Genomic DNA, 12,370 nt, shown 5'->3' with positions numbered 1-12,370 from the left:
AAGCATGTGGACAAAAGACTGCCGAATTTTTATTCAAAGTAAAGATAACTCTGGTCAACTAAAAACACGACTCGTGAAAGGAGCTGAGGAATTGGCAGAGCTTGAGAGATAACAGTAATTCACAATATCACAACAACATCACGAATTACCCAAAGCTGGAGTTGTATATGATTACTTACTGACTTTGCCAAGGCTAACTCTTGTCTATACACCTGCACTGATAACATGTATTGCTGTTCCCGTTTGAATCTAAATATTGTCTGGCTCGAATTCCGTTTGGACATTTGTTGCAACAGTCAAGGCTACATGATAAGGCTGTATTGTGGCTACATTGAAACTGCTGTCAATACGCAAAATGGGGTTGGTGGTCTGGTTCATGGAATGCGGCTGGCGTGGGCTAGGCTGGGCAGCGCACAGGAGTCATCAGATCGACAACGTGCTAGCAACCAGTGGTGCTACCTGACTAGAATCGAGGCAGAAATTGCTTGAACAGCAATGGGCAGAATGCAAGCCGATCTACTCTTCTGGAAAGCACAACATGTGTGAAAGCTGATCCGAGGTCAGCGAAGACCCTACTGGTGAAAGAGAAGAATTGCGCTTGCCTTGGCTGCTCGCCTGGCGGGGTGGGCTTGCTGGTGGCGTCTGGGGACCGACTCACCAGTTCCAAATGACTGGGACTTGCCACAATCTACACACGGACATTCAAGATGAACTGAGTGAGCAGTGTCTGGGATAGTATGGGATGGATAACGATAACAATTAATGTCTATTCTAAATAATGTACATGATTGATGCGTTATAGTAATGGGTCGATGGGGACGGGTCTCGAATAAGCTTCGGCTTCTACCCGTCAGCCCTTCTTTCGGATGTCAATGTTGCAAATGATGTGATTGATGTAAGCTGTAATGTGTCCGAAAGGAAAAAATGAATAAACTAAACTAAACTACACTTACTATCATAATAAAATGAAAACAAAAACGTTTTTACTGCGAGTGAATCTTTAAGCCACTACAGGTATTTTAACTTGAACCTTTATTCCCTGTATTTATTCATTTTATTTGAAATATTGCAACTTCTGGATAAATGTCGGGATTTCTACATTGTATGCTTTGCAAACAGAAAAAAATGGCACCTACACTCTTAGTTTACTCATCATTCACAGTACTCAAATATTTGTGCAAGTATTTTTTTTTCTCATACTACAATTTTTGTTTCTACTTGAGTTTAATTTTCCAATGTAACATGACTTTTATTTGAATATAAATATTGGCTATTATGCCTTTCACATGCTCGTCTATCTGAGTCACTAAGATGTGAGCAGTGTCACTGTCACCTAGCTACTTTAACAAAATAACTAGATCAAATTTTAGTTTGTTTATTTTTAATTAAAAGAACATAATCTGATGTTTGAAAATCTTGCTCAAGGGTGGAGACAACTGCTGGAGACACTGCTGAAGCATCAATGAAAAGGATGACCGATGAGCAAGCAGCCCAGAGATGACATGCGGAAGATTTGTAGCAAAAGTCACGTGACGGGAGAGCAGCAAGAAAAACACTTGTGACTCCTAGTGGCGACTTGTTAGACTACAAGTTGTAATTTCTCCAGATACAAATTTACACTACTTTCTACAGGTACACATTTTTTTTTTTATACAGGTACAAATCATGCCTTTTCTCGATACAAATTTAGACTTTTTTTTTTCTACAGGTCCAATTTTTTTTTTTTTTTTTTTTTTACAAGTGTTTCTTCTGAATAATTTGTACAGTTTTCCTGAATAATCTTTTTTTGCTTGTTTTTCTATATCTTTTTTTGTTGTTTTTATGAATATTTTTTGTTCCTTTGTACATAGAGGGCAAACAATACATATTCATTCATTTCTTTATTGAGAGCTAGTAAGCACACATTACAGAAGCATACATATTAAATTCACTTGGGAAAAAAAATCTCAAGTTTTTTTTGAGTAATTTTCATGGGGTCACTTTTTGAGTCTTTTTTTTTTTAATTTTCTTTTTTATTCAATAATTTTCTCTTAACTATTTCTTCCGTATTTTTCAAAAATATTTTATTGTTTTTAACAAATTTTTCTCAGAAAAAAAGTATTGACTAACAGAATAAAAATAAATACGCAAAAAAAACAAAAAAACAAACAAACAAAAAAAAACCAACAATGCCACTCACAAAATTAGTCAGAAAAATAGGAGTGTTTATTTTCTTCAATTGCAATAAATATGCTTCCGTAGAATGGATCATGCTTTTTATGTTTACAACTCAGAATTAGTATCACAAGCAAAGATAGCATTGTAGTGAATTTGAAGAACAATTTCACACATCATTTGGAACAACACAATCGAAGTAAAAGTGAGATTGAGGAAATGAATGAATGAAATAATGCATGCATGCATGCCTTCATTGTCATTGTAAATAGATAAATACAACAAGATTAAAACGCCGCTCCAGTAAAGTGCTGACTTACAAGGAATGGAATAAATAATATTTAGGCTATAGAATAAAAAATATAGAAATATTCAGAAGTGCAAAGAAAGAAAATAATTTAACATTTAATTTATATATAGTTTGTTTTTGGAAAGTAGTTACTTTTTGAACATTTTTTTGTCCTGCATTTTCTTAAGTCAATTTTCTGCCTATTTTGGCAATTTTGTGGACATTTTATAGTAATTTTCAGGATTTCTTCTTTTATTTATGGAAATTTTATAGTTACTCTTTCAAACATTTTCTTTTCTGTCTTTTTTTAAATTCAATTCTCAAACATTTTTCATTGACATTTTATGGTAATTTTGTTTTTCCTCTTCCTTAAAAATTTGGACTGACTTTATTGAATATTTCACTATTTAAAAAAAAATCTGAATTATTAATTAATTTAAATAATATTTTATCTAAAAAAATACAAATATGTAAATAACTATGCAGATTCCTGTATTAGTGCAAAAGCTGCAAATGTTACTCTTCTTCATCTTGCCATGTATCATTCAACTGAAAAGTGCCACTCGAGGGCACAAAAACATCACTTTAGGACTTTAGCTCTTGGAGGTTGGCGAGCCCAACTGAAATACTTCCACTTTCCTTCTTAAAAACAAAGGAAAACCTCAAAACCTTAAAGACATTTCTATTTTGGAACAGAAATACAACATACCAGAACTCCTTCAAAAACAAACGTTCGTAAGCTTCAAGCTTTATACAATGCTACATAAAGTGCTGTTGGGTTTAACCTGGTTGCAAATGGTTGAATTCAGCTGATCGGCTTAAAGAGTTAAGAAATTCAGTAGGTGCATGTTGCCTGGAGTCACGTATTGGCTGGCAGGATTCCAAGCTAAATAATGTGTCGGATTATATCGTGCCTGCAAAGAAGAGGAAACAAAACAAGGAAGATTAATCAAACAGTTCAATTAGGATGTTCTTGTTTTTAAATTGCACTTAAAAGTCCCTCTAAAGTGAAAATAAAAATAACATCTTGCATCTTTCTTTTGCAAATGTTTGCAAAAAAACAAAAAAAAAACCTCACTTTTTATCCTTCTCTCTGTAATGTGCACCCTACCGGCTGACAACGAGGCACTCTAAAGCAGTCACATCAGTGGAATATTTGAAGGAAAGATGCTTTTTTAAACATTAAACATGTCTGCGCCAGATAATCGCTGATACATCAATCAGTAGAACCTGAGGGGCCAACCACTTGCACTTAACCTAATCAGAAATGAAATTTCCGATTTCCTTTGAATGTAACACAATCTTTTGCTGCTAGATCTAACGTGATTAACTGCCACCAGTAATGCAAATACTAATTTTAGTCAAATTAATTCATTTTCAAAATGAAAATAAGTCATTCACTTCCTTTGACAAGTATACTTGTCAATTGTATTTTTTAGAGCGGGGATAAATGGCAGAAAATCTGATTATGCTCCACTGTAAATGTCAAACTTGGAAACAACTTTACTGATGCCCAACCACCGGTAGATGAAGCATTGCCCCATTTTATACGAAATAAACACAGTTTCAGAGTCCATGGGAGAAATGGCTGTATTTTGGCAAACCTACATTTTTTACTGTCAATTATAAAAGAATGGGACGGGGAAAAAAGTAGGGAGTCTATTCTGTTATTTGGTAGATTCGGTTTATATATAATTATTGAACGTAATATCGCGTGGGTATTGAAAATTTTGAAATTTTCTAAAATGGCTGGCAGGGAATGAGTTGTAAAAGTTTGAAAAATATTACTTTTCTTAGAAACATTTTTAATATTAACCATTTACTGCCTTTGACAAGTATACTTGTCAATTGTATTTTTTAGAGTGGTGCTAAATGGGGGCGAATCTGAGCATGCTCCACAGTAAATATCAAACTTGGAAACAACTTTACTGATGCCCAACCACCGGTAGATGACATCAATGCCCCATTTTATAGGAAATAAACACAGTTTCAGAGTCCATGGGAGAAATGGCTGTATTTTGGCAAACCTACATTTTTCTGCTGTCAATTATAAAAGAACGGGACGGGACAAAAAGTAGGGAGTCTATTCTGTTATTTGGTAGATTCGGTTTATATATAATTATTGAATGTAATATCACGTGAGTATTGGAAATGTAAAAATTTTCTATAATGACTGGCAGTGAATGAGTTAAGAGAAAAGAAATGGTGTTGAAAAATGTCAGTATTTTAAGGATGTTTCTGCTAAGCAACATCATTTTCGCAGCATTCACATACTACTTTGGAGAGAACGGTTATAACTCACTTCTTCCAGGCTCGTACAATGCTGATTATTATCATCGCCATCACAATCGCCCCAGCAAACGTACAAGCCACCAGAAGAGTGGGTCCTGTTTGCGGCAGTCCTCCACCTGTTAAAACAACAACACACTTAAAGTTGTTTTCATATTAGCGTTGCATTGGGATCAGTGCACATTCTATTACGAATCAAAACACGAAGGTCAGACTTTCTAGGCCTTTACAGCAGGTGAAGAAAAATGATTATTAGGCTGTTAAACAAAAACATGTATAACATTCGTTTTTACAAACCAAACATATATAAGATTAAAACGGAAAGGTCCTTGCGTTCCTGGTGTTCGTTTTTCTTCCCCGTCCAGTGACCTCTTAACCGTGGTACGTAGACTGACCAGTCTCGATCTCTTACATGGTTTTCGCACAAACTTGATTTGAGCTTTGCCAACCAACATACAGTGCGCTGAGAAGCAGCTGGACCGACACCGCCCCCTTGTGCCAAAATGCGGCACTGTAACACTTGATCCCCCCCATCATTCTGCTCTTAAAGGGCCAGGCTTGGCCTGGAATTCTGGGCAGTGCTCCTCCGCATTCCATGTTGGTGACATTTCAAACTCATATGCAGTTTTCAAGTGGAGACATTCAGCACCCTTTATTGACGACATGTCCTGTACTTCCTTATACTTGAAATTGGGCAAGTTCAAACAGAATGGTGCTTCATTCCCAGTTGTGTATCCTAACCCTAAATATTTATCTGCTGATGTTCCACTGTTTTATGTGACCAGGCCAATCTACAAACCTCAATCCATTACATTTGTTTGCATGTCTGACTTTGGTTGTCATTTAATTTAGACAGCTCATTGTGAAAGTGAAAGAGAAACTCGAGACTTCACTTTCATTATGACACAAGAGAATTGAAACTGAAATGTCCTTAGATGACAAGCAGGCTTCTTCTAAATGTGGATAAAATTCCAGTAGAGCAATGCAGAAGTTATGTCTATCCGGGCCACCTAAAAGAGATGGCATGTTGAGTCTTTGCTTCCGTGTTGATGTGGTTTCGATGTGATTTGGGAGTTGCCGCATGTGGGTGGTGTCATATGATCAGGAATGTGTAAACAAAATGATTGCTCTTGCTTGTGTCATGTGAAATAAATGTCAAATGGGTTTTTGTGATTAGTCTAAATCAGTGTTTTTCAACCCTGGTCCTCAGGGCACACTATCGAGCCTGTTTTCCATGTCTCTCTATCTGCAATGCAGGTGATTCCAATGACAGCTCATTAGCAAGCTCTGGAGAAGCCTGATAACGATCCTCACCTGCGTTGGAATCGGTCGACATAGAAAACAGGCTGGATAGTGTGCCCCGAGGACCAGGGTTGGGAAACACTGGTCTAAATATACCAAATTGAAGGAAACCCAAAGCATTATTTCCTCATATGCAAGTCCAACTACCCGGAATCTGTTCCAGACACCTAAAAATATTAACCAAAAAAGTATACATTTTATAGAGAATAAACATTTGTACATACTGTATGTAAAGGGTGTAAAAATAAACACAAATGACTAATAAAGTGGAAGAGGAGAGAAGGAAGAGCCATTCATATACTTTGCTACAAGTTCTTGAATTATATCATGTCTGACCTTTAGCAAATGGTTTGCACTTGGAACATCCTGTCGTCCATCCATCCATCCATCCATCCATTTTCTTGACCGCTCATTCCTCACAAGGGTCGCGGGGGGTGCTGGAGCCTATCTCAGCTGGCTCTGGGCAGTAGGCGGGGGACACCCTGGACCGGTTGCGAGCCAATCGCAGGGCACATAGAGACGAACAACCATCCACACGCACAAGCACACCTAGGGACAATTCGGAGCGCCCAATCAACCTGCCACGCATGTCTTTGGAATGTGGGAGGAGACCGGAGTACCCGGAGAAGACCAACATCCTGTCGTATTGTGTGAAAAGGGTTCAACGGTCAGCAGGGCATATTCCATAACACAAGCTTTTATTAAAGCAAAAACAATCTTCACGGTCTGCTCAGCAACAATGGTGCAACGCATTCTAGAAAACTATTTCGTGAAAAAATATGTTGTGCTTGTTATTGATCAGCCACCAAGAGGCCAAAGGAAGTGTGCTAAATTATCATTATACTGCATACTTTTAAATTGAAGCCAAACTCTTTGACAGGATGTGTTACTTCAATGTTGTTTGACTGTTTCAGGGTACACTCCCGAGTCGTTATTGCCTTCAGTTGAGAGAGAAAGAAAAAGAAAGAACGAACAAACAAAAGAGAAAGAAAAACAAGAGAGAAAAAGAACAAAAGAGAAAGAATAAGAACAAAAGAGAAAGAATAAGAACGTTGTTGGTTGAACCCTTTTTTACACAATTTACAAAATGCTTCATAAATCATGGTAGTATATCGATTCCTTCAACGGCATATTAGGACCACGTATAAATATATATTTTTTTAGAGGGTGGGGTCAATATTCCGAGAAAGCGAGTTTATAAAGTGGCAAATTTGTAAGAAAAAAAAAAAAACAACATAAATTTGCGAGTTTAGAAACTGGCAGATTTGCGACAAAAACTCCGAAACTTACGAGAAATACACGTAGCCTACTACTCGGATGTTTGTGCCATCACTTTTCAGCCGGGTTTTCAAATAAGGAGATAGTAATTGCTTTAGCAGAGATTAACCATATGATGTTGCGCATTCATTCTTTGAAGCGACAATGACACCTCGCTTTGCGAAGGTCCACACCCTGAGGATCAAGCATTAAGTTCAGTTGTCAAAATGTATATTCACTTGTACATTTATTTTTCCAGAATTATTATTTACACATTCATACATTTTCGTTTTTGTTTTTTTTAATAAAAGTAGTTAAGTTGATGTGTCGAATCTGCTGCTGTCCGTCATTCACTTGCATTGACCTAAAATATGCTAGCTTCTGATTGGTTAGTGTTAGTCAGCTAATATGAGATCAGGAAGTGTTGCCACTCTCGCGCCCGTGTATGACGAGTAAAGTTTAAATCAGGAATGAATCCGTCTCCATCCTGCCTTTTCATTTTGTAAACAGTGTCCCATTTACCACCAACAAATCCTCAAATTAGACTATAAGCTACGCTACGTGTATTTGTCGTAGTGGGCACTCGAACGTGCCCGTTATTCAAACTTTAACACATACCGGTACATACCATTGCCTTCATCCTCCACCATCCTCTCCATGCCAGCATCCCAGGAAAAAGGGACCCTGGCCATCTTTTCTCCCAGACTGCCGCTCTGCACCACGCAGTCAGCGTGTCCGTTCCAACTCCCGGACAAGTGCAAGGTGACATCCTGACTTCTGGTGAAGGTACCATCGTGGTTGGCTACCGTCATGGTCATCTTCTGCTGAAAAGCGGTGTCGTTGGGCGAGAAGCGCCAGCGGATGATGGGTGCTGGTTTCCCGGTGGCGGAGCAGCTGAACACAGCTGTCGCGGATCCGTCCACGAGCCCCTCGTCGGGAGGGCGTACCTCTGCTTTCACCTCAGATATTCCTGCAAAATTTGGCTGAGTCCCACGTTGATTTTCAAATATATCAGCCTTACCTTGCACGGTGAGGCAGGTCTGCTTCCTTTTGGAGTCCTCCCGGTACACGTTGAAGATGCAGATGTAACAACACTCATCCGCCCACGTGACGTTATTGATGGTGAGGGACGCCGAGCTGAGGGATGCCTCGCCGAGAGTCACCTTCCCGAGGTAAGGCTCGTTGATGTGCGGTCCAAACGGCTTGCTGTAGGATGCTATATTCTCAATGGAATGATTCCGCAGACGCTTCTGCCACGTGACCTGGTGCACACCTGAGGCGATGCCAAGGAGACATTGAGGGAAACGGCTTGCAGATAACACATCAGCTGATTGCAGACTGTGCCTTCTTGAGAGAAGAATCTTGATTAGCCAAGTATGAAAAAACTCAAGGAATTTGTCTCCGAAAGTATGAACGACACTACTGTTGGACTACTACGATAAATAAAGATGTGAAATGTAAGTGCAGAGAGTCTTTATGTAGTCTAAAGGTAGCTTTTGGAGCTGGGTTTGTTTGTTCTTGTTTATTGAACTTATAAACATAAACAAGTAGCAGAGGCTATAAATAAATAAATAAATAAATGTAATAATCGATATTGAATCAATTTTCCTTTTTGAGCCTAATATCAATTTATAAAACCATTAATCGATTGTAATAAATCATTTCCCCATGAATTCATAAGAAAATTGAATTTTAAAGGCTTTTTTTTTTTTTCGTACACTTTTCTTGAAATTTGTTCACATGAATGTAAAAGTATTTTCTTACATTAATGAAAGACCTGACTTCTTTAACCAGTTACCGCCTCCGCAAAATGTAATTTGGAATTTGGTTGTGGAGTTTTTAATCATGCCATTGATCTTTAAGAATTGAGAATTAAGAATTTAAGTGCACCATTTAATTGTGACACAACTTTGAATGTGCAATGATACAGAAAGTCTTTGAGCAATTTAAAGTGCCTCAAGAGTCCAGCAACACATTTGCTGCAATAGTTTGACAGGCTGACTTGGCTCATAGGCGTGTTATGCACCGGTTTGGTCACCAAGCCAATTTTCATAGCTGTTTGTTTATGGCAGAGTGTGGAATGGTTTGTTGTTGTCTGCATGAAATGTGCAACTTATCTTTGTTGACCAAACGGTGAACCAATAAATAGCGTCAGATTACTGTCCAGTCCATGCATGTAAAAACAAACAAACAAACCTTATAGCATTAAATGTTTTTGTAAAAGATGCCAATAAAACCTGTTCCGCCCGGAATGCAAACATTTGCTTGTTGTGTTTGTGCAGCCAAATATTTTAATCCTTCCTTGTTCTGGCATGAGGCATTGCATTTCACTTTCACTTGTTGGTAAAAGGTATTGTTTACCGCAGACAGACAGCAGGACAGAGGTAAATACCCGAACCGGTCCATGCCCTCACTTGCATGCAAAGTAGGGGTGTGAATTGCCTAGTGCCTGACGATTCGATTCGTATCACGATTCATAGGTCACGATTCGATTCGATTAATCCCGATACAAATTTGTAAATCGATTGTTGCGATTTATTTATTTTTTTTACTCAAATTTAGAAAATACAATTAAGTAAACCTATGCGTGTACACTGTAAGATTCGTATGAAAAGGTATTATTTATCTGAAACTTCAGTCAGTGAGCCACTGTATTTAACAAAGAGGTTGTAATCTGTTTCATGTTTGAACAACATTGAAATAAAATATTAAGGCTTAATGCTCCATTAATATAACATTCTTCCATGCTTAAGATGTGATTCCTAACCCTAAGTAAAACGTTTTGTTGACTATTTTTCCATCAAAAATGGATGTTTAAAAATCGATTTGGCTGCCTATTGAATCGATTCAAGAATTGCGAGCTTTAGTATCGCGATATATTGCCGAATCGATTTTTTTTTAACACCCCTAATGCAAAGCATGCGGAATTTGTTTTTGGGGATCTCTATTTCTGCCAATAAGATTGATTACTACACTGGTTGGCATCCAAAAAAAATTCATAAATAAATAACATGCGGAAACAACGTTCCCAGCAACATTTTCTTGGGCAGTTTTGGAAATAGAATCCAAATATCACACAAGGTTTTTCTTTACGGACAATTCCAAACATCCGGGCACTTCTGATATTTCCGCAACGCAACATTCATTACTCTGTGAAAACAAACGGCATATTGTATAGCTTTTGCCTGTGACTAACTAGCATAAAAACCTCTCAGAAAAGCATGCTTTATTTAAGCTTGTTGTGTGTTCCAACCAATTGATGGGAATTAAATTATCAATCCATGTTTTTCCCAATGGACCCGGAATGTCGTAGAAAATGAAAGAGTGGACGGTTCGCAATGGAGGCTAACCAAGAGCACAGTGCTTTGTAGTGAGCACTTCCTAATTGTTTTTGAGTGAGATAAAATGTATTATTTTGTTTTCTACATAAATTAGGTGTGAACCAGCTTGCATCAATGTCCATATATATGGATTAAGGCCCCCCTCTGCTCTCCTCCGAGTAACGTTTAATCCTTTTGTAGTAGCAGGAGGGCAAACATGAAGGATAACTAAAAAATGACATTTTCTACAGAAGAGTTTTTACATCATTAACGTAATCTACAATATTCAGATGACCAAAGAACTAAATTGTATACATGTAATACTGTACAAGTGCCTTGGCTGTTTGGAAAGACATCATCTAACGTTAGACTAGGGGTAGGCAACCCTGGTCCTCACAGCCACAGTCCTGCGTATTTTAGATGTCTCCCTCCACCAACACAGGTGAGGATCATGATCAGGCTTCCCCAGAGCTGGCTGATGAGTTAATCATTTGAATCACCTGTGTTGGAGGAGGGAAACATCTAAAACATGCAGGACTGTGGCTCTTGAGAACCAGGGTTGCCGAACCCTGCATTAGACCAATTATAACCAATTTCTGTTCATATCGCACTTTTGCCTGCAGGTAATCGTTGTAGTAGTCAAACGACATTTCGGCACATTTTGCAATCATATTAATCCTCACAAATCAAATTACACCATCCAAAGTGAATGTTTTTCATTGAGTGGAGAACTTTGCCTTCACCTTTGACTTGTGATAAGTTTGGAATGGTCCATATGCGTCCGCTTTTTAACATTTTTAACTACTGATTATGGAGTCCTTCACAGGTGGTTAGTTGTCTTATGCCTTGGGCAATTGAGTAAAACACCCCCAGGAATCAAGTGGATTTTAAAACTCACTTGTTTGTAAGTTTTCTTTCTCCTTATGCAGCTCGCAGGTGTAGTATGCATCCTCGCCATATTCCACTGCTGTGTTACCAAAACCGGTTATCTGCAGGCTGGTAGCTGAAACACAAAGTAGTTGCAGTAAAACGGGTAAAACAGTACATGCAATCATGCATGTGCACAAAGCTTGCCGATTTCGTATAAGCAACTGACCGTTCAGAAGCAAGCAAGTGACGAGAAACAACTGCTGCCACATCTTGCTGCAGAGAGGCTGCTCATTTTCGGTTTTCGGATATTTAAACGCACCAAATAGAAAGCAAAACTTAACGCGACCAAATAACCGAAAGTTAATGTAAAAACTGACCTGTGCCAAACTAACCGATTTGAATAATTTGATGGTTAATTAAACGTTTCAAGCGACAATTAAACAGCATTGATAACAAACTATACAAAAACATGGTGAAAGTAAGAAACTGACATTTTACTGCGTTAATTTCCGCATCCATTTGAACAACACGTCTTTTATGGAAGACACAGTTGTCTCCTTGCGAAACGGCGAAAAGCTTTGCGGCTCAAGCCAAAGCATGACACAGATATTTCGTCAAACGTATCTCGCTTCTGTTCTGATCCCCATCACCATCGCCACCACCAATGTGTACTAGTGTAGCATCCCTCATCATAACTGACATTTGGAATGTTTTATGTTGCCAAAAGAAACGATACCAAACTGAAGCAGATTTAAATTTAGTCCCCGTCTAGACAAAAAGCTTGTGTGACACGAAAGCGAAATTTTCTGCGGCAACCACTTTGACTCCACTTTAAGTATTTTGACGCAGCTCGTGGGACTCTTCTTCTTTCTATTAATGGTGGATTGCA

The 12,370-nt window shown here is 38.3% G+C and overlaps 2 protein-coding genes across 3 annotated transcripts in view; one reads left to right on the top strand and one right to left on the bottom strand.

Annotated features, from left to right (window-relative positions):
* btla (B and T lymphocyte associated) overlaps positions 1-12,370 on the top strand; it is a 252,007-nt gene that overhangs the window by 26,766 nt on the left and 212,871 nt on the right. The gene's annotated exons all lie outside the window — the stretch shown is intronic.
* LOC144014144 (OX-2 membrane glycoprotein-like) lies at positions 2,859-12,368 on the bottom strand. 2 transcript variants are annotated; one of them, XM_077513718.1, is made up of 6 exons: positions 11,708-12,361; positions 11,510-11,614; positions 8,313-8,564; positions 7,920-8,261; positions 4,746-4,851; positions 2,859-3,357 (listed from the first exon to the last, which is right to left on the bottom strand). In XM_077513718.1, the coding sequence occupies exons 1-6, from the start codon at positions 11,748-11,750 to the stop codon at positions 3,330-3,332; spliced, it is 876 nt and encodes a 291-aa protein (XP_077369844.1). In that variant the 5' UTR covers positions 11,751-12,361; the 3' UTR covers positions 2,859-3,329. The 2 variants fall into 2 exon arrangements, with proteins under 2 accessions (XP_077369844.1, XP_077369843.1); XM_077513717.1 differs by having other exon boundaries at positions 7,920-8,564; positions 11,708-12,368.

This window comes from Festucalex cinctus, chromosome 2 (assembly GCF_051991245.1).
Source record: "Festucalex cinctus isolate MCC-2025b chromosome 2, RoL_Fcin_1.0, whole genome shotgun sequence".
Lineage (NCBI taxonomy): Eukaryota > Metazoa > Chordata > Actinopteri > Syngnathiformes > Syngnathidae > Festucalex > Festucalex cinctus.
This window is presented reverse-complemented; position numbering and strand designations above follow the sequence as displayed.

What these genes read in the sequence shown, in the direction of transcription:
- LOC144014144 (XM_077513717.1), bottom strand. Translation starts at nt 11,750, where the DNA reads ATGTGGCAGCAGTTGTTTCTCGTCACTTGCTTGCTTCTGAACG. An exon ending in CACTTGCTTGCTTCTGAACG is followed by an intron (nt 11,615 to 11,707) that starts GTCAGTTGCTTA and finishes TTTGTGTTTCAG; the next exon opens with CTACCAGCCTGCAGATAACC. An exon ending in GAAAGAAAACTTACAAACAA is followed by an intron (nt 8,565 to 11,509) that starts GTGAGTTTTAAA and finishes GCATCGCCTCAG; the next exon opens with GTGTGCACCAGGTCACGTGG.